Here is a 21,663-nt window from a genome sequence, read left to right as displayed (position 1 = left end):
TTCGCATTTTTATTTATTCAGATACATTTAAACATACACACGAAGAAATTAAATTCATCTTTTGTTTTATCAACAATAGTATAATTAAACTAAATTACACATAATATGTCTTGGATAAATGTGATACATTTGTTTCAGCTTAATTGTATGAGAAGCCCGCAATTCACTCGCTTAAGTACATTGTTAATGGTAAGCGAAATTAAAATCAGTACAGATCACAAAGGTATTTTTTTTTTTTTTTTTCAAAACAAAAAAAAATCGTCTTGATATAATTGTCAATTGAAATGCAGAAAAATGAAACATGTTTAAAAGAGAATGATGAGATTGCACAGACTAAACAGAAAAAAAATAATCGTGATGATGAATTCCCCTCACCAAATTTGTTCTTATTGTTATTAAATTTTATAAATTTAATTTTTAATAATTTTTAAATTCTATCTTCACACACACAGTGGCTGACAAAACTCTCTGTTTTGTAACTTAAAATAGAGAACCAGTCAAATATTTACTAAATCATCAGTCGGTCACAATAACTCATTCTTACTATTATTGTGAAGAGGAAAAAAAACAATTTTTTTCTACTTGTTGTTCGTTATGTGCGTTATTACATTGATTAATAAATCAGGGAAGAAAAACACTATGTGCGCATTTTCTTATCGAAATTCAATAACATGCCTTTAAATGAACTCGGTTCTTTTTTCTTTTTCTTTTTTTTTCAAACGAAACAAAAAATCTGTCATTGCATAATCACCTTAGCTAATAATCACCATAAAATATGGCTTTTGATTTTTGCTGATTGATAACATTAACTTATGCGGTTTATTCACTATATATGTGGAAGTGTGATTAAATCACATTTTGCACAGGCAAAACAGTAGCGGAACAAATGCTCCGATTGCGATGAAAATCGGTAGCATGGTCGATGAATCGTCGAGTGTATATGGGTTATCTTGTTTAGGTCCACTGGTTTTCCGTATTTTAGGCGTTTCTTGTTTCGCATCTTCGCGAATATTTTGAATTGTATCATCATCCGGTTCATACACGTCCAATTTATCCTTCAATACATGATCAAAGTACTCTTCAACCGGTTGTAATCGTGGTATTTGATCCAAGTCTTTTCGATTATGTCCTTTGAATAAAATGATTCCGTTGATTTTCGGATTGTCATAGTTCAAAATTTTAACAAATTCAAGACGCACTTGACCGTTTCGTACACGCGATTCATCTCCGTCCAAATGTAAAATTCCGCGTGACACCGTAAAATAAATCACTTCATCGTGTGCAACACCTTTGCCAACATGCTTGAAAATGTCCAATTTCTTAACAATTGTGTGCGCCGAATTGAGAACCACATCAAACACTTTCATATCCGCATTGGTGAAATAAACTTCGCTAAATTTCAATACCAATATATATTCACCGTCGGTCGGCACAGGAATATCATAATGAAACGAATCGGTATGATATCGTTCGGTTTGATAAATGAGCTCATCCTCTTCGGGTACACGTCCGATGCGTAATGATTTTCCAAAATCGGATGCGGTGCCAATTTTTCCATCCAGCGGATCGCCATCATAAAAAATGCCATGCGAATCGGTAAAAGCATCACCGCCCGCATTTATTGCATATAAAACTTCGTATCCATGTGATATCGTTACAAAACATATCAATTCCATAAAAATTAAAACGATATTCATAGTTGTCATGTTGCGTTTATTGCTGCTACTGCTAATAATTCTAATGAACAAATTGTAATTAGGACCACGTAAGACCTACTTTTAATACTCGGTTGGTTATCACAAAAATTGATTTCGAATTGAGCGTTTGTTCGTCGTTTTAATTATATTCTTTGTTTGGTTGTGCAATGATTACGGTATGTTTATTCAGCTTTTACGGAAGCACTTTTGCCAAGTGTGATCAAAGCCTCTTCTAGAATCGGTGCTGTTTCCTTGTATGCTATTTATCCAAGTGACCACTGTGCATTTACCACGTAATCAATGTAAATTCGATAGCATAGGCTGGTGCTTGTGCTGACACACCACTTTTTTCTTGCTATTCTCTTGCTTCAACTTTGTTAAAAACACTTTTTGATTCATTTGACTTTCAACAAAAAAAAAACAAATGTGCACAGTACGGCCGTTGTTTCATTCACTATTAACTAGACACACAAGTTATGATTAATGTTATTGCGATAACAAAATCGCTCATAAAATTTTCTTTTCCTCTCTTTTGCATGTGTGTTTGCACTTGTGTTCTTCTGCGTGCTTGTTCTTATTTGAAATTGTCAAATATCGGCTTTCGAAGTGTCACACTTTCGGCACAAACAGAGAGAACCAACAAAAAAAACATACTACATTCCATCCAATCATTCACAACGTCGAACGAATTTCTCCTCCGTCAGCGATGGGCGCGTTTAATGGCACAACACATAACATAATACATTTATTTTCATTTCGATTATTTTCAAACAAACACATGTTGCGTATTCGGTATATCGACTTTTTCTTAAGAAAAATATTAACAAAAATTTGAATAGAAAATGAGTTCAACAGACAGTTCAGTCCAACAAAGATTCATCGGTTTCCCTTTCAACTTCAACTTATTTATGCATGAACCATTTGAATTGAAAAATTAATTATTCACAAACGGTTGTACTCAATCCGTACATTGACTCGAACATGTAAGCAAATTAGCTGCCTATCGTCGTATCCAATTGATGGATTGACCGATTGAGCATTCGACCGTTGAACAGTACACTTCACATTCTTAAATCCAACGAAAATGAAAGTGATCCTAGTTTTGCTTAGCGGTTTACTGTGAGTTTCATTTAAGAAAATAAAATTACTTTTCTCTTAATGATTTGGTAATTTGGTTTTATTGTCGCTACAGATTGTGCAGTGCCAAAAATTCGAGTTTGGAGAAAATCCTAAGAACTGAGAAACTGTTTGATGATATTGAGATACTGACAGCTGATCTACTTTATAAACTGGATCCAGGTCACTGTTATGTCATAATTACAGATCCACTTTACAGCGATTTACTACAAACGAAACTTTTTAGCGAAATCGGACGCAGTACGTATTTTGTCATTCGTGTTCATTTCAATGAAGATCTGATAACACCAAGGACTGACACAATGGTAGCTCTGAAAGAAGCAAATCGAGCCGGATGTCAATGTTATTTGATTTACTTGGCAAATGGCATACAAATGAATCGATTCCTTAAATTTATTGATCGGTGAGTGAAAAATTCAACTATGACATAATTTGATGATTGCTAAATAGTTTCAAAATTGAATAGAAAAAACTGCATTCTCACAAAATTTTATGTTTCACAGTAAACGAACGATAAGTCCACGAGTGCGCCTTATTATTCTAAACGATTATCGGCTCTTTGCACCGCATATGCATTACATTTGGAAGCGATTTGTGAATGTGATTTTTGTGCGGCAGTACGAGCAAAATGTTCCTGCCAATCGATCGTCGAATCATACAGCGTTTGAACTGCTAACCGTACCATATCCATTACCAATTCGGTCCGTATTTGTAACAAAGAGCCTAGACTTTTGGCGTAATGGCCGATATCGACACGGCATTAAATTGAATATTGATAAAACAAAAGATTTGGAAGGTAAGTGACCTTTTTCGTCTGCATACGTAATTTACGTTGATTATGAATTTTTTGGATTTAGGTCAACGAATGTTGGTGTGTGTATTGAAGCACACCCCGGGCGTATTTTCAATGTTTTCAAATGAAAACGAAACCATTTATTCTGGCTTAGAAGTTGAGATAATCAATGGCATTTCACAGGCGCTTAATTTTACCGTGGAATTTTACGAAACAGACGATGCAGAGACCGAACAATGGGGAATGAAATCGGAAAATGGCAGCTATACTGGATTGCTTGGAGAAATGGTAGATTGATTTTTAAATTTGTTCAATTAATTAATGTTTAATGATTGTAATTCTGTATATTATAGGTAAATGGGATCGCGGACATTGCGTTAGCCGATCTACATTACATTCCATATCATTTGGAAATCATGGATCTATCAATACCGTATTCTACGCAATGCTTAACATTCCTAACGCCCGAATCATTGAGTGACAATTCTTGGCAAACTTTAGTGCTGCCATTTAGGTCTGATGTTTTAAATTAAACATTTACCATGTTATAATGTTATAAATTTTCAGTTCTGAAATGTGGGCAGGTGTATTGTTCTTCTTATTTTGCGTTGGATTTGTATTTTATGTATTCGAACATATTAACATTTGGATACAGAAAAATCAACCATCTAAAAAACCATCAAAGTCAGGAAATGAAAATCACGATAATACCGATATTGTTAATTCGATCAAAATTGAAATGGCGGAAACTCCATTCGCAAGCTCAAAGTATATTTTCAGAAAAGTAAGTAGGACACATCTCATTTTGAATTATGGCATTCATGTTTATTTTTTCTTTTATACAGAGACGTGTTAAGAAAAGTCGCGACATATTTCATGGATTTAGTGATTGTATACTTCTGACATACTCGATGTTGTTAGTGGTGTCATTGCCCCGATTACCGCAAAAATGGGCAGTACGCATTTTAACCGGATGGTATTGGATCTACTGTATCTTAATTGTGGTTGCATACCGTGCAAGTCTAACTGCAATTTTAGCAAATCCAGTTCCACGTGTAACCATAGATACATTACAAGAGCTTGGAAACGGTCCGATTGGCTGCGGTGTTTGGGGCGAACAGAATCGGCAATTCTTTTTAACAACAAGCGATGAGGTTAGCAAAAAAGTTGGAGAAAAAATTGAAATCATTGGATCAGCGGAAGAAGCTGTAAGAAATAATCATTCAAAAAAAGATAACTGTTTTTCTAACGATTCAAGTTCGTTTTTTGGTTAGATAAATCGTGTGTCGCAGGGGAAATTTTCATACTATGAAAATGTGTACTTTTTGAAAGAGATGAGACATAAACATGATCAAATTGAGTCAAACAAATTAAAATACTTGCATATTATGAAAGAGTGTGCCATCAATATGCCGATATCAATTGGGCTCGAGAAGAATTCACCATTAACACCATCATTTGACCGTTTGCTTCGTCAAATAATGGAAGCTGGTTTGATTAGTAAATGGTTGTCGGACAGCATTCAACGATTCGAAGCCAGTGTTGAGGAGTCACCACAAGAGGCTTTAATGGATTTGAAAAAATTATACGGTGTTCTATTTGCCATGCTAATCGGTTATGGTATCGCTCTACTGGCGTTGATCGGTGAAAATTTGTATTGGAAATTTGTCACAAAACGAAATCCTCTGTATGATAAGTATGATGCAATGAAATTGTACACAAATTGAATAATTATTATTGTATATTATCAATTGAAATGGTAGAGAGAAAAAAATATTATTTTACTTTATAAACGCCAATTTTAGTGTTCAAATAGCATGTATATATTTTCATTTTCATTAAACGCATCCATACGTTCGTCTCAAAAAAACCGATACTTGTGCGCTGGTCGTGTGGCGGCGCTGCTCTACCAACCAGATACAACTGTCAAATTGCGGGGAAAATATAAACAATTTACATGCAAAACAAGACGAAACCCCAAAACAATTAAAATATTAGTTTAAATTTAGTGTCTTAACAAAGGTGATTTGTAGCGATATCAAAATAAAAAGTAGCTATCGACTTCATTATTAAAAAATATACAAAAAATATACTCATAAAATGGGCACATCCAATGCAAATGTTCAGAAAGAAATTGAATGCGTGCTCATTAGTGATGAAGATGATGATGATGTACCGGAGAAGACGGTGACTGTTAAACCGGGTTCGTACAGTACAAACGACATCAAAATTATTGTTGACGAACCAACGTCCAATTTTTTATTGGACGATAGCGAAGGACGACGTGTTAGCCGTCGCGTTCGAAAAAATAAAACCGACAGCGATGATGTCAAAAATATCGATCAATCAAGAGGTGGACGAAGCAATGGCAATGACCACACAAATGACACATACAAAAACAATCCGATTTCATCCACTTCACACACAAATGTAGAAAAGAAAAATGCATATGGCACCGCCGAAAATCGCACCGAAACAAGATCGAGAAAAAGAGAACGCTCACCAAGTCCCGTCCCAACCGATAATGCAAAGGATAATGATCCCATTCAATTCAAAGAGATTTTAGCTGGTTTGGAGGGAGCTGCATTTCAGTCAAGGTTTGATTTAAAAAAACACACATTTTTATCCATTCAATTTTGAAGCAAAAAATGTATTTATTTGTGTTCTTTTTTTCAACAACAAAAAAGGTTACCGTTTGAAAAAATGACTTCGGGTGAAGCCAGTTGTTTTTCAGACATCACGAAGAACGGCTTGGCAGCACAACGGGTATTCTTGAATATTCGAAATCGATTGCTACAAATGTGGATTGAAGACCCAAAGACGCAGCTCACCTTTGAAAATGCACTGAAAAAAATTGAAAAACCGTTCGATAGCGATCATCAGTTGGTGCGAAAAATTCATGAATATTTGGAACGGCATGGTTTCATCAATTTTGGCATTTTTAAGCGATTAAAACCGATACCTACTAAAAAACTTGGCGTCAAAGTCATTGTCATTGGTGCTGGTATTTCAGGTAAAGCAAAAAAAAAAAATATTTTTTTAAAGGAATTTATTGTTTTTTGGGAATTATGCTGCCCATGCATGAAAAAATGATTATTTTCCGTCAAAAATCGCCATCTGTTTACAGGTTTGGCAGCTGCTCAACAGCTTCAGCAATTCGGAATGGATGTGATCGTTCTGGAGGCTCGTGATAGAGTTGGTGGCCGAATCGCCACATTTCGAAAGAATAATTACTATGCCGATATGGGTGCAATGGTCGTAACTGGAATATACGGTAATCCGCTAACAACGATAAGTCGACAAACTGGAATGAAAATGATTCCGATCAAGCAATCATGCCGTTTATATGGCCCCGATGGGAAACCAATAAGGTACACACATTGTTCAAATGTCCGTTTTTTTTATAAATAAATTCGTTTCATTTTTTATATTAAAACAATTAGCAATTTAAAAGACGAAATGGTTGAACGTGAATTTAATCGATTGCTTGAGTCAACTAGCTACTTATCACACCAGCTCGATTTCAATTATGCGGGCAACACACCGGTTTCACTTGGCCAGGCTCTCGAATGGATCATCAAACTACAGGAAAAACATGTGAAAGAAAAGCAAGTCCAACATCTCCATAGTATTATCACGATACAACGAAAAATCATTGAAAACGAAGAAGCCATTGCAAACCAAATTGAGAAGGTGAAAGAATTAAAAGATCTCTATGAACGTTTAGTTGATACACGTCCCGTACGGTCGAATGAAAATAGCGGCACGTATTTGGAGCACGAATTTAAAGTTCGGAGCACATCACGCGATTGGAGCGTGGCTCTGAAGGAATTGGAAAATCTACAAACAAACAAAGAATCATTGGAGTCAAATCTTAAAGATTTGGAGCTAAACCCACCGAGCGATGTGTATTTAAGTTCAAGTGACCGTCAGATTTTGGATTGGCATTTTGCGAATCTTGAATTTGCAAATGCAACACCGCTTCAGAACCTGTCACTCAAGCATTGGGATCAAGACGATGATTATGAGTGAGTGACTTAAAAAAAAAAATCATCGGAATTTCATCAATTCAATTTATAAATACAAATATGTCTCATATACAGATTTATCGGAAGCCATACAACTGTACAAAATGGATATTCGTGTGTACCGATTGCATTGACAGATGGCCTGGACATTCGTGTCAATACGGCAGTGAAGAAAATTAAATATTTCGAAGGCGGCGTCGAAGTAACGGCTGATAATTTAAAAACTAATAATTCCACCGTTGTTTATAAAGCCGATTTGGTACTGTGCACTCTAACACTTGGTATTTTAAAACTTGCCATTTCACCACTGTCAGTGAATCAAGAAAATACTGTTCAATTTCATCCACCATTGCCGGTAATTATGTTGTTTCTGAATGAAAAAAATATAATATTTCCCGTTAAAAAAATAATACCAATTGACTGCCATCTGCTTACAGGAATGGAAGAAAAATGCAATACAACGATTGGGATTTGGTAATCTAAACAAAGTCATTTTATGCTTTGATCGCATCTTCTGGGATCCAAATACCAATTTATTCGGACATGTGGGAAGTACAACGGCCAGTCGAGGTGAATTATTCTTGTTTTGGAGTATATCACAGTCACCGGTTCTATTGGCTCTGGTTGCTGGCCAGGCGGCTGCTATAATGGAAACAGTAAGTATATTTTTTTTCACTTTTCATAGCAATTTGTTTTTTCTTTTACATACAAAAGACTTAATTCGAACTTTTTAAAAATATCTAGGTTTCCGACGATGTAATTGTTGGTCGTTGCATCGCTGTGCTCAAGGGGATCTTTGGCGTAACAGCTGTTCCACAACCAAAAGGTAGCTTATATTTTTTCATTTAAAAATCCCGTTCTTTAATTGATTTTTATTCTTTGAATAGAAACTGTTGTCACCAGATGGCGGGCTGACCCATGGGCGCGAGGTTCATATAGTTTTGTATCGGTTGGCTCATCCGGTAGCGATTACGACTTGCTAGCCGCTCCAGTCAAACCGTACGATGAAAATACTCCCGATGAAGAAAAGCCAAACGAAATGCCACGCCTTTTCTTTGCCGGCGAACACACAATTCGAAATTATCCAGCGACTGTAAGTGTTCAAAAAACATTTAGCAATTTTCAAAAATTACAAATATTTTTATTCAATAATTTCTCAGGTTCATGGTGCTTTCTTAAGCGGTTTACGTGAAGCTGGTAGAATTGCCGACCATTTTTTGGGCTTTCCCACAACAAGTGTGCCATCATCAAATGACATGTTGAACAATCATCAGCAAGCAAATAAGAAAAGTTAAAATTAACACACACACACATCAATAGCATTTCAATTGAAATTATCTGTGGATACGTGCATTGGCACCACAGAAAACTTGCAATAAAAAAATCAAATCATTTTTGTACTGTTTGATAGTATTCGTTGCACACAAAATATTTGACATTTGTTCTGCACTATTTTTTTTATTTTCCGTAGTAATTTTTATAAATCCAAAACTCACGTGTTCACCAAAAAAAAATTTTGACTTAGAATGTTATCCTATTAACAATAGTAGCATAAATTAAAATTGAAAAAATTAAAAAAAAAATTGAAACGAACTTTATAATGGCGCTATTCATATTCGCAGTGCTTTGATGATAAGCAATACTACTTTTTTTTTATAAAATTCGTTTCATTGAATACTACAAGGAATACTATCATTTTCATTCATTCTACAAAATTCGGAATGTATTCTTGTTTTCGTATATTTTTCGGCATTCAGTTTAAATACTGTGTCGCGTATCCAACCAAACCGAGATGTAAAGTCGATCGTAAACGTTTTAAAATGACTGCAACAATATGATGTTACACACACTTAACATAAAATTCAAAGTCAAAGGTTATATATCATGTACGGCCGTCGTTATTGTGTAGTGTTTTTGAGCAAATGAATAATGCACACGTTTTCTTTTTTTGAAAGATCATTACCATGTCACAAAAGTCATATTCACATAAGAATTTAGATGTTTACATACTTTTTTAGAATCTCTCTGTAGGAGAATTCGTATTAAAAAAAAAAAACACATAAAAATAGTTCAAATAAAAGTATGAGAAAAACAATTCATGACTTTTTATTCTGTCTAATAAATTCCAGAAATTTAGATAGACGTTTATTGTCACCATTACAATTTACAATGCATTTCAGTTTTTCAATCAATCAACATTTTCGGGGACGCCATCATTTTATTGACATGACAAGCCAATAAGTTACAAGCAACGCTGCAATTGAATCGTCCTATCGATTTCGATATTCAAATTTAAAATAGATATAAAGCTATTGTGGTATGCTTTCTACAAAATCTACTCGCTGTACCCTTTAAAATCATCAATTTTCGTTTATTTTGATCTCATTTTTTTCATCGTAAAATTTAATTTCATCCGTCAGTGTATCAGTATGTAGTTGTCATATTGAATACCATATGCTTTATTGTTGATTAGAAAGGTTAGTAAACTCGAGCAAATGTGTTTTTTTAATTACTTATTTGCTGTTGATTATAGCATATTTATACGGATTTTCTTTTTGTAATCAAATTCACACTTGCTTTTTTATATTTTTTGTAGACGGTCGGAATAAAACCTTTGTAAACAGAAACAAAAGTTCTCGAAAAGGATTCTTTGATAAATGCTTGCTATAGCCAGCAACACATCATGATGATGATTATGACTAATTTCCAGTCAAATATAGATATGTATTTTGGATATTAGCATTGTTAAACATCAAGTTTTATTGCGGTAGAACTGTTGCTACCGTCGCCGTCGCCGCCAATGCCAGATCTATTCTTAAACACTGTGGAAATCATTTGTAAACACTTCAAGCCATTTGTTATCATGTTTCATCTACATATTTGTTTGCTGATTTATTCAAGGTCATTTTTTCTCTCTCTTGATTTTTTGAGAATATTTCGGGATATAATTTTTTTCGAGGAAAATAGAACGAAAACTGAACAAATTGATTTATTGATTTTGGTTTATTTTTTAAACAAAAAAGCTGGGTTTATTCATGTGTTAAATGTCTTTCTTCAAGTGAATTTCGTTTACTTAAAAAGATATTCTTAAATGTTCTAAATGACGTAAATAAAGCGGAACTCTCTCGAAACATAAATAAACTCATCAAAAACTATTGTAATGATTCAACAATTTTTTTTTATTAGCAGACTTGATCAAGACTTTTATACTAAGGGGCATGACTTAAATATAAATTAAATGACAAAATGTTGTAAATAATAACAATGTTCGCCTCATGTGCCGACAAGATTTTTTGAAACAATTAAACGACTTTTAAGTTGACACCTTTTTTTTCATACTCGTATCTTTTATTGCGATGTACATGTGGCAATGGGCATTATTCAATTTCTATGTATGAAGTAGAACGACATTGCTATAACTATAAAGGCAATATACAGCAAATGTGTTGTTTTTTTTTCGACTTCGATGAAAAAAAGTGACTGGCGGCAAATGTAATTTTCGTTTTTTAAGTAAATTTTTATTCAATCAGAAGCTGCGCTGCATGTAAACAATCATCTTTCCTCATTTCCTTGTTCTTTCCAAATTCTAGCATGAAGTTGGGAGGAAAAGTACAGACAGTTTGAGTATTTTATTGTAAATATTCCTAATAACTAAAGACTTGTGACTTTAGAATTTTGCATACATAAAAATTAAGTTCAGATAAGCACATTTAAATCGAAATTCAATGCGAATTTTGTTGCTTTCGTTTAATTAAATTAATTGTGTGATTTATTATTGAATATTTGTCGCAACGATGACATTTACATTTTCTCTCATGTTGTATGACTGTATGAAAAAAAGTGTGGATACAAAACAAATAGGACAAGATTTTTTTATAATTATTTTAACTAAGTAATTCTTGCACATTTTATTATCATATAGGTTAGATTCATTTGTTTTTGAAAGACATATTGATTTTGGTACACTGGGTTCTTCGTATTTTATATAAATAATTTAATAAAAAAGTCGTTTTTTTAATCATTTTTTTTCGTCCAAGTTTTCTTTAAGATATATCTTCTTATTAAAAAAAAAGTCCAAATCGAAAGAAATCAAGCGATTATATTTTTGTCGGTGACTATCTTCTTTCACGATATTTATCTGTCGCGCAAGTACAAAGGGAATATTTTATTCTTTTGTGTTAATTTACTCATTCAATAAAATCGATTAAGCAAATATTGTCGTTTATTTCATGTACAGAGTTGTTTGTGTTATTAAATTCAGTGTGGTGTCGTTGTGATGCCGGGTAATTGTGGTGCAAAACAACAGGCAACCACGTATAAAATTCCAAAACATAAATTCAAGTTAGCCGTTTGATGTGGCACCGATTGAACCGTTGTTCCTGATCGGAATTGTCTTTCAATTTTGAAGGCATGCGATAACGTAAACAACGGCAATAAAAACCAGTATGAATAGTATTTTACGGCCAAAACACAAAATATAATATACGGTGTAAATAGTAAAATGGCGTAGAGTACATGCGATGCGGATCGTCCGATGATGATGGCCAATGTTACAATGCCGGCCGCTTTATCCGTTTCAGCATCCCGTGTATTGTTGCTGTGCAGAATGGCTTCGGTGTTCAGAGCAAGCGGAATGGCAAAGTAAATGGTTGCCAATACCAATTCGCCGGTTTGAGCAAAGTAGGCGTATAGTACAGATATCGGTCCGAAAATGATTAAAATTAAAATATCACCGAGAGCGATATATTTCAGTCCAATGCCACCCGTGTATAGAAAACTCGATGATAAACCGCCAAAATACACCAATGCCAAATGTTCAAATTTTGCCGGGCTTAGATACACTAAAAGAACGAAACCAACACATCCAGCCATGTACAGAATCGCACCCAACGTCACCATCTGAAAGAAAAACGCGGAAAGAGAAAATGTGATTTAGCAATAAAAAAAAAGGTCGTAAGCATGACACAACATTGAGATTCAAAGTGTTATTTATAGATAGCAACGAGACGACGATAAGCGTAATTTTTGCAATTGTGTCGGTTCATTTACCTCATCTTTTGATAAAATATGATCGACCAGTGTGCGATCATCGGATTTTCGATTGTCAATGCCCTTAATATAATCATAATATGTGTTAACGACATTGCCAGCCCCATGTACCGTTACCACTGTGAATATGGTTAGAATAAATATCAATGGATTGAATTCGTGCGGTGTTGATGATCGATATGCGAGTGCCGATCCCAAAAGTGTTGGCACCAAACTCGCTGACAATGACCATGGTCGCGATGCATCTAGATATGTTTTTAGTTTCATAAACACATTTTTTGTATTTGTTGTTTCATGATTATTATTGGCAGTTGTCGACGATGACGGCGATGATGAAATTTTACCATTTTGATTATTCGATGTAAATGAATTCTTAGACACATTATTTGTATTTCTATGATTTAAAACACTATTACTGTCACCAAATAATTGTGACTCGTGTATACCGTCGCTTATATGCTCTGTGTTTGACATTTTGTGTGTAGTTTTTGTTTGTTTGATATTAAATTGGTTTAAAAATTATCAGTGATTTGAATCACGTTTAGACGTTCAACACAACCCGATGAATGACTATAAATAATAGTATTTTCACAACAAACAAATCATCTCTCTCTTTTTCTGCACATTTATCGTAAACAAAAATACTTCAAACTATTGATTGTCTTTGTGTTTTTTTTCTTCTGTCTATGCCAATATAACATTGACAACTTTAGCTGTAGATTTTCTTCCTCTTTTTAATCGCACAAAATGATTAACTACACATGAACAAGAAATATTTATCTTTTTTTCGTTGTATCAGAGAGTTTCTATTTCGCGATTACACACCTCAATCACAAAGCTAATTTTTATTTTCATTGGAGACTACGATGCAAAAAATCATGCAGTCAATTTTTTTCTTCTTTTTTATTTGTTTGCACTATTGATCGATTTGTTATCGTTCGATGGTATTTCAACTATTTAGAGAGATGAGAATCGATTGTTGATTTTGTTCCGCACGCATGGCAAAACAAACTGGTTTTGGACGCCAAGACGATTGGTATTAATGAATTCAAGCAAAATTCATATCACATGGACTGAATGCGTGACACACATTACGCCTCACTATACCAAATGTGCAAAAAATAACGAGAAAATTCAGAAATCAATAAACAAAAATTCGGCGTTTTTTTTAACTGTTTCACAATTTCGATTCAGTGTTGCATGTAGTGTTCAATAATAAATTACATTAATTCAATAATTAACAAGCACTTAGTCCGCCGCGTATGAGAAACCTCATATGTGAGTACTATTCGTTGCCGATAGCTTTAAACGACTGAAATTGTACGAAACACATTTATTTGCTTAAGTTCCGCTGTCGACTGTGCCGCCGACCGATATATTCTCACAAATAGATTCACTGTATGATATGGATTTCACACGTATGATTTTTTTTTGTTCGTTCGTTAAACACTTCGCTGCTAGACGATGTCGATCGTAATGCAAGTTTTTTTTTGTACTTCACTTACTGCAAATACTGTATGAGCCGCCGTATGATTTATATTGAAATTGTTAAGCAGCAGATAAATCAAATATTCCCACGAATAAATCGAATGATTGATAACGTTTGTTTGGATGTGTGTTTGTGAATAGAATCTCACTTTGGAGTTTCGACGAAATTTGCTCATTCACATTAAATAACAACCGAAAATAATACAATACATTTGAATAGTACAAAACTACACTACTCAACGGCATCCACTTTTATCAGCAATGCACAAACAATTTATGTACCGTTTATTATTTGCATAAGCAACGTTGGTTTCACATTCGGATCATGCTTTTTGTTACCTGCGGACCGATAAAAAACGCAATGATAAAATGCAGTTGCTCCCGAAAAATATGTTGTAAAAAAAGTACACAATGCGAAAAAGGCAAGAACGCAATGAGAGCAAGATGTGACCACAATGTAACGCAATCGAATTAAGATGATTGAACAAGAATAATACGCATTATCTTAAACCGCATCGATTGCACTGAACTCACTTTAATTGATATTGTCGCGAATCGATGTTGATCCGACAAATATCCAAAAATAATTCATTTGGCTTTTTCGTCTGCCTCAAAGTAATCGCTTTAGTGCGAGGTTTCGTCAGTTTTATGTGTATGTGTCACGTCATCTAGCACTGAGTTGGTTTTCTCTTTTCCTTCTTCTTCTTCTTCGAACCGCGTACACAGATGTATGGGTGCACCGTACAAACGCACACACATAGTTCGTTCGTAGTATCTTGAATTTGTTGTTGTGATTTTTTTTTGTTATTCGCCTACCGTACTCGTAACACACAGCAGCGATGTGTTGCTTTTATACGGAACTGGCACACTGAACTGTCAAAATTATCGTAAGCCAACAATGTTCTTCATTATTACGTACGTATTGCCATACGTTATTGGGCCAGATTGTCTTGTATATGATTGCATTGCATTCCATCAATCATTTGACTTCTTTTTTTCTGTCGCTGCTGATAGCGAATTTATTGCATTTATTGGACTTTCGCATTTTGGCTGTTTTGCTGATAACCTAAGAATAATGGCTGTAAAATTCCTTTCACACCAAAAAGGTCACCAATTATTTTTTATTTTTCCGTTCGTCAACGATGGCTTATTAATACTGCACAAGTTAAACATCAATCTAAATATACGATTTCATTTATCGTTTTTCAAATGAACATGACTTTGTAATTTGTCTTTATTCAATGGTGAAAAAAAGGCGACCAATCGTGATTATACAAAAAAAAGGGTAGAATTGTGAATTTGGTTTCGCTCTTATCAAATGCGCTTTGCAAATCTTATAATAATTATATTTAATGGAGTATGATAACAATGTCGCTCAGTCATCAACAATCACTGCTGCACACTGAAGACAATCGCTATGCTTCGATGACGGTTTGCTTTATCTCATCTAAATAATTATCGATTTGATCGCTCAATGCCAAAATATGACCCGTATTACAGTCTTCGCTTCCGATAAACGTCACTATCAATGGCAGCTTATTCATTTGGATAATCTGAAAGCGATAAAATAGAAAATTTGTTTCACAAATAAAGTCACTTTGTCGCCAGACAAAAACTGGTCTTTATTTAGACAAACAAACGATTGATAGCTCACTTGGTAATTCGAGTACATGCAGACGATGGATTGATTCTTCCCCAAGCCCAATTTTCCAGCTTGATCGGTGGCCATTGTGTAGGTTGCTAAAAATGTTGGCTTCGTTGCAAGGCCGATTTCAAGGGCTGCATCGTCGGCTTTTGCACTGATAACTGGTGTACCATCACGATCCGTCACAATGATGCACATTATGCCACTCACCCTATATGAATCGTCACATTAAATTAGCACATTTTCATTTTATTTTTTCCAAAAAAAAAAAAAACGAAAATCTTTGCATTTGGTGGTAACTTACTTTTGAATGAGTCCATTGAAATACTTCTTGATATCCTCCGTCATGACTAATTTAACAATTTTATTTTCGATGAGCAAACTTTCTTCAGGCTTATCTGTGTTTATATTATGGATAACACAAATATTTCGTGTTTTATATTTTGACATTTACGTATTACGTAGAGACAAAGACGTCAAAATACGAACACAGTGTTTACATCGGAAAAGGTGTCTTTGTGCTGTCATACAGACTCTATGCATTTTCCCAATAAGATGCTATGTGAATTTATGAATAAAACATTTTTCTATTATCGTTAGAAAAGATTCTTCTTGACAAATCTTTATGCAAATTTTTTAAATCTTCTCTTGTCGGGATACATCGTGTAATAATGAAAATATGGACTATAACATAAACATAAACAAAATCTGTCGGGTGTGTTTAGAGGAAAATGTATTGACATCAATTTTCAATACAGAATTTGCGATGGTGCCCGCCGAAATGTTGATGCTCTGTGCCAAAGTCAAGGTAATTTGATCATTTTCTTCAATTTTTTACTTTTGGATCTACTTCGATTCGAAGTAAAGTAAAACGGAACGATTTGTAAATTTCAGGTGTACAAAAACGATGGTTTGCCACCAGTGATTTGTAACAACTGTATATACAGACTCGGAGCTGCGTATCACTTCAAACAGCAATGTGAAAATTCTGATTTTCGACTCCGATCATATTTGGGCATACTTGACAAAGGATATGGCGATACGAGAGACAATGAAACAAATACAGATCCAGATCCTTATTTCAAAGGTGCCATCGATGGAATTGGAGATAAGACAAAGTCCTCAAAAAGCTATCGAAATCGCTATAAAAAGAAGTTACCAGAAGAGAAGAAGAAAAGAGGTCCAAAGCCGCAAGTTAAAGTGCCCCAAACTTGCTATGATTGCCATAAGACTTTTAAGAGTGCAGCTCAATTGACCATTCACATTAGGTAAGTTTTTTCTTTGACAATTTTTGGAAAAATGTAGTGAGAAAATAATAAAAAAAATTCAATTTAGGACTCATACCGGGGAAAAGCCGTATATCTGTCCATACAATACGTGTACAAGGCGTTTTGCTCAAAAACACAATCTTGAAATACATATCAGAACCCACACTGGAGAGAAACCATTACAGTGTGAGATTTGCAGTAAACAATTCGCAGCATTGGGCAATTTTCAAGCGCACAAAAAGATTCACACCGGCATTCGGGATCACATCTGCCCAGTTTGCTCAAAGGGCTTTTTAGGGTAAATAGAGTGAAATCACTGAACGGAATGAAATATTTTTAATGATGATTTGCACCACTTGCTCCAAGTTGGAGCCTCCAACACACACCAAACGCATCGAATGCCATGCTTCGATGAGTGAACGAGTATTGCAATTCATCGACATACTATTTTTCCCTTCAAAGATGACATCCATTCACATCGAACTCAATAAATAAGATTAAATTTATTGTCTTTTTAGGGCCGGAGACTTATCTCGTCACATGCAAACCCACACGGGAATCAAAAATCATCACTGCGACATTTGTGGAAAGTCATTTACCCGAAATCGTGACATGGTGGCGCATAAAAAGAAATTGCATTTAATGAACGATAGAGCAGCTCATGAAGTGTACAAATGTAGGGAGTGTCATAAAGTATTTGCAACGGCTTTGAGCTTAAGCACACATTATCGTGTTCATACAAATTCTGTATCCGCTATGCCAACGCCAATGATGCCAACATCCACACCGATAGCTGCACCGATTGCAACATCAGCAATGCCATCGGCGCATATCGGCGGTTCATTCGGATTAGGTCCACCTCATGCACCACCCGGTCATCTTATGCTTAGCCATACACATCACCAAGGAACAATCAGCATGATGCATCACACACATACTCAAAGACTTCATCCATATTAAGAAAGAAGGAAAAGCAATCTCCTTCCCAGTATTATATACAATTTTCAGCTAATTTATTTCTATTTATATTTATTATACAAATAAATAAAATCCATTGTGTGGTAATTTCTGTATTATATACTTTTTTTAAGATTACGATTTCGAATCGACTACGTAAAAAATGACTACGAAAGTCCGTTGATAAACAAAAGTGACATATGCACCATACACGCACACATGCACAGTGTCATGTTCAAGCATCTGTCAAATGAATACAACAAACGACTTTTTTTGGTGTCTATGTCTTCGCGCTACTATGGAATGTCATTGAGTTTGTCACAGCGGTCCCTATACGCAGTAAATTAGTATTCCAAATATTGACTTCATTCTCCCAATTAGTGAAAACAGAAAAATTAAAAGCCACATTTAAATTGAACTATAACGAATCGCCGAGCAAATTCATTGCGCATAGATATTTAGAATGGCGTTCAATTTTCCAGCAGTTACCTATATTGTGGCGTTAATATCGGACGCATTTTTGATCTTTTTTTCGATATTTCACGTGATTGCATTTGATGAATTGAAAACCGATTACAAAAATCCAATCGATCAATGCAACAGCCTGAATCCGGTAAGTGTTTTTTTCGCACAGAAGCGTGTATACCTTAGTCAACTTCGATTTTTTTTCTCTACAAATATAACGATAATAGATATATAGAATCGATTTGTTCACAAATAAATGTGCATAAATTTGAGAGAAAAAGGCAAAAAATGTAAATTTAATGATTTTTTCGTTCTTTGTTTGTAGCTGGTAATTCCGGAATATTTGTTGCATCTGTTTTTCAACGTTTTATTTTTGTTCGCTGGTGAATGGTTTTCATTATTGCTCAATATCCCACTTATCGCATACCATGTGTTCAGGTAATGCAATATATACAACAGCTTGTTTACATTTTGACATTTTCACACATGCAAATGGGATTCATTTCAGATACAAGAATCGACCAGTAATGAGTGGCCCCGGTTTGTACGATCCAACGTCCATTATGAATGCCGACACTCTGTCAAAATGTAAGTGACCTTTTTTTTCGACTGCACATGTAATTTGTGTTGATAATGCATTTTTTCGATTCAGGTCAACGAGAAGGATGGATCAAATTGGCCGTGTATCTACTGTCATTCTTCTACTACTTATACGGGTAATGAGTCATGTTCAGATAAAATTTAATTCAAAACGTCAAGTTTTCATATTACTAATTAAATTGTACATCGTCCCTTTTTTTAGAATGATTTCATCACTTATTTCAACATAATTGCTTCACACAGTCAATTCAATTCGTGATTCATAGATAATCCTCAAAGTGTTTCTTCTTGTGTGTTTAGTTTTATTGTAGGGCCAGTTAAAGTTCATTTGTTATTACCTAGCAAACTCAGGTCAAGTGTATTGATGTCAGCGACGAATTATATCATAATTGAATGACGAACTGATAAACCTTCAATTCAAAATTGTAATACAAAATCATATGTAATTTTGGGCCATAACACTTGTAATGGTTATTTATTATTTTTTCGAACAAATCTTTTTTTTAATGGCACCATTAATTTCGGTGCAAGGGCTTTTCAATGCAAACATCTTTGAATGTTAATTTAACAATCCTTTTGTAATTTTTTTGTAATATCAGAATCTGATAAAAACTCATGAGATTTAAGATACAAACAATAACATCATACACCAATTGTTTTATTCGATTTCCTTAGGTCGTATCTTCAATATTTACACGAAACAATTATTTCATTTACAAAGGTCGCAATTGCTATCAAAAATTGAGTTACTTAATCTCTTATCACACCATATTGATCGTATAATCTTATCGAAAGTTTTACTTTTCACAAATATTCAGACAATACATTGAACTAACTGGTCAGTTGAGCTGACAGCACGTTAGCCAGTTAAATGGACTAAAACAATAGAAGTTATTGTTATAATGAACAATCACTTCTATTAAAACAAGTCAAGTGATTGTTCATTATAACAATAACTTCTATTGTTTTAGTCCATTTAGCTGGCTAACGTACTGTCAGCTCAACTGACCAGTTAGTTCAATATATTATCTGCAAATATTCCACCGATAGGGGCGTGGCTCATCCTGTTCTTTTGTCCATTTTTCTCAGTTAGTAGTAGTAGTTTGGTCTGTAGTGGTATCAGTGATCGCACATTGCGAGTCCGCTATGTTTGTCCATGTCAATTTCATCTGATCAGCTTTGTCGAATACTTCAAGCTTGCTGAAACCATCGAATTTTTGTGCAATTGCAATGGCATGCTCCGAAGAGAAAATATCAAGAAAAACTTTAATGTGATCGTTTTAATACACCCAAGAATTTCCGTGAAATTACTTTTTTTTTTTTGAACTTTTTGATCCGTAGAGTGACCCCGTTGGAATTTTTCAAATCTTATGTTCTTTGGTTATATATACAAATATTTATTGATTTTTAGCAAGATTTTTTAAATTTGATTTGATAAAGTTCATTCGAAATAGTAGTAGTAAATTCTAAAAAAGTTTTTGACTGATTTATCATTGATAATTTTCAGATAAATATCTTCTAATTTTGTTACACTATTTTGATAAATTGAGGTTTGATTTGGCCATATAATTCCTTCCATCCAATCCAACTAGTATGCAACTCTCGTGTAAATTCCTGGCAACGAACTGGATCCACAGCCAATACCAAACGACACAATTCCCACTATAGTAGCAATGCTTGAATTTGGATCGGCAAAGATTTGTAGAGGTCCACCGCTCTCTCCTTGACAGCTATCCCTTAGTCCTTGTGGATCGATTGCACAATACTGACTTTCGTTGATGCCACCACAAAAAGCTGTTAGATTCGAACGTTTATTGAAATCCAAAAGCACTCTATTGCATTCTGCTAACTTTCTTTCAAAATTTGATGGTCTTTTTCAGTCATTAAAATACAAATCAATGCCCTCGAAGGAGCAGGCTTTGCTTGAGAATGCTTGAAATGGCCAACTTTCACCACTCTGTCGTATACACAGCATTGTAAACAAAAACTACTGTACATCATACAAAATATTGGGCCATGGAACTGTGTAACTCAAACACAAAACTCGGTAAATTTCCTTAGAATTTTTAATGGCAACAAAAAGAATATATTTCCTTCGAGGGTAAATTATCTGAAAGATGGCAAGGTAAAATAGTAAAAGATGGAGAAAGGTAACATTGTGACTTAAAAATTGTCAAATTCAACTTTACATACTTGTAATGTGAAAACTTTGTAACTTGATTTTCTTCGGATGCGTACAAATCCAAATGTTACGCACAATATGAATTGGTTTGAATGATATAGTGGTAATGAATGATATTTTTTTCATATGGAGGTGCAGAAATGTTTCGTGTAAGTACTACTCTTTCTTGAATCAGGTGCAGCAATTAAAAATATTTAGAATAAGATAAAAATAATAATTATTTATTTTATTATTTCGGATTGTGGTGCCAATAACAGCCCTATTGATAACTTTCAATTATGACTTTTAGTACGTAGAATTAGCTGAACCGTCGTATAAATACCTCCTTTCGAACTAATGATTTCAAATCACATG

At 34.3% G+C, this 21,663-nt stretch overlaps 7 protein-coding genes across 7 annotated transcripts; 4 read left to right on the top strand and 3 right to left on the bottom strand.

The window, feature by feature from the left end:
* On the bottom strand, positions 1–2,313 carry LOC116341684 (malectin-A). The gene has a single exon (XM_031768902.1). The coding sequence runs from the start codon at positions 1,704–1,706 to the stop codon at positions 852–854; it is 855 nt and encodes a 284-aa protein (XP_031624762.1). The 5' UTR covers positions 1,707–2,313; the 3' UTR covers positions 1–851.
* Positions 2,314–2,775: 462 nt separating this feature from the next.
* LOC116341634 (glutamate receptor ionotropic, NMDA 2C) lies at positions 2,776–5,444 on the top strand. The gene is made up of 8 exons (XM_031768808.1): positions 2,776–2,816; positions 2,890–3,237; positions 3,338–3,630; positions 3,692–3,915; positions 3,981–4,141; positions 4,195–4,411; positions 4,473–4,835; positions 4,902–5,444. Exons 1-8 carry the CDS (start codon positions 2,782–2,784, stop codon positions 5,352–5,354), a joined length of 2,094 nt encoding a protein of 697 aa, XP_031624668.1. The 5' UTR covers positions 2,776–2,781; the 3' UTR covers positions 5,355–5,444.
* A 166-nt stretch (positions 5,445–5,610) lies between these two features.
* LOC116341632 (possible lysine-specific histone demethylase 1) lies at positions 5,611–9,049 on the top strand. The gene is made up of 9 exons (XM_031768807.1): positions 5,611–6,224; positions 6,315–6,640; positions 6,755–6,998; positions 7,071–7,655; positions 7,731–8,010; positions 8,093–8,311; positions 8,400–8,481; positions 8,543–8,748; positions 8,816–9,049. The coding sequence occupies exons 1-9, from the start codon at positions 5,728–5,730 to the stop codon at positions 8,948–8,950; spliced, it is 2,574 nt and encodes an 857-aa protein (XP_031624667.1). The 5' UTR covers positions 5,611–5,727; the 3' UTR covers positions 8,951–9,049.
* Positions 9,050–11,501: 2,452 nt separating this feature from the next.
* LOC116341616 (ubiA prenyltransferase domain-containing protein 1 homolog) lies at positions 11,502–15,027 on the bottom strand. Its single transcript, XM_031768787.1, has 3 exons — positions 14,727–15,027; positions 12,705–14,531; positions 11,502–12,554 (listed from the first exon to the last, which is right to left on the bottom strand). Exons 2-3 carry the CDS (start codon positions 13,176–13,178, stop codon positions 11,913–11,915), a joined length of 1,116 nt encoding a protein of 371 aa, XP_031624647.1. The 5' UTR covers positions 13,179–14,531; positions 14,727–15,027; the 3' UTR covers positions 11,502–11,912.
* A 354-nt stretch (positions 15,028–15,381) lies between these two features.
* LOC116341617 (ragulator complex protein LAMTOR3 homolog) lies at positions 15,382–16,262 on the bottom strand. The gene is made up of 3 exons (XM_031768789.1): positions 16,142–16,262; positions 15,847–16,048; positions 15,382–15,745 (listed from the first exon to the last, which is right to left on the bottom strand). Exons 1-3 carry the CDS (start codon positions 16,183–16,185, stop codon positions 15,608–15,610), a joined length of 384 nt encoding a protein of 127 aa, XP_031624649.1. The 5' UTR covers positions 16,186–16,262; the 3' UTR covers positions 15,382–15,607.
* Positions 16,263–16,382: 120 nt separating this feature from the next.
* On the top strand, positions 16,383–18,170 carry LOC116341615 (zinc finger protein 567). Its single transcript, XM_031768786.1, has 4 exons — positions 16,383–16,645; positions 16,732–17,105; positions 17,173–17,403; positions 17,624–18,170. The coding sequence occupies exons 1-4, from the start codon at positions 16,517–16,519 to the stop codon at positions 18,063–18,065; spliced, it is 1,176 nt and encodes a 391-aa protein (XP_031624646.1). The 5' UTR covers positions 16,383–16,516; the 3' UTR covers positions 18,066–18,170.
* A 174-nt stretch (positions 18,171–18,344) lies between these two features.
* LOC116341619 (protein cornichon) lies at positions 18,345–19,774 on the top strand. Its single transcript, XM_031768792.1, has 5 exons — positions 18,345–18,675; positions 18,853–18,965; positions 19,036–19,115; positions 19,180–19,243; positions 19,330–19,774. Exons 1-5 carry the CDS (start codon positions 18,526–18,528, stop codon positions 19,355–19,357), a joined length of 435 nt encoding a protein of 144 aa, XP_031624652.1. The 5' UTR covers positions 18,345–18,525; the 3' UTR covers positions 19,358–19,774.
* The last annotated feature ends 1,889 nt before the right edge of the window (positions 19,775–21,663 follow it).

Source organism: Contarinia nasturtii, unplaced genomic scaffold, assembly GCF_009176525.2.
Source record: "Contarinia nasturtii isolate CC-2019 unplaced genomic scaffold, AAFC_CNas_1.1 Cnas_scaffold_745, whole genome shotgun sequence".
Lineage (NCBI taxonomy): Eukaryota > Metazoa > Arthropoda > Insecta > Diptera > Cecidomyiidae > Contarinia > Contarinia nasturtii.
This window is presented reverse-complemented; position numbering and strand designations above follow the sequence as displayed.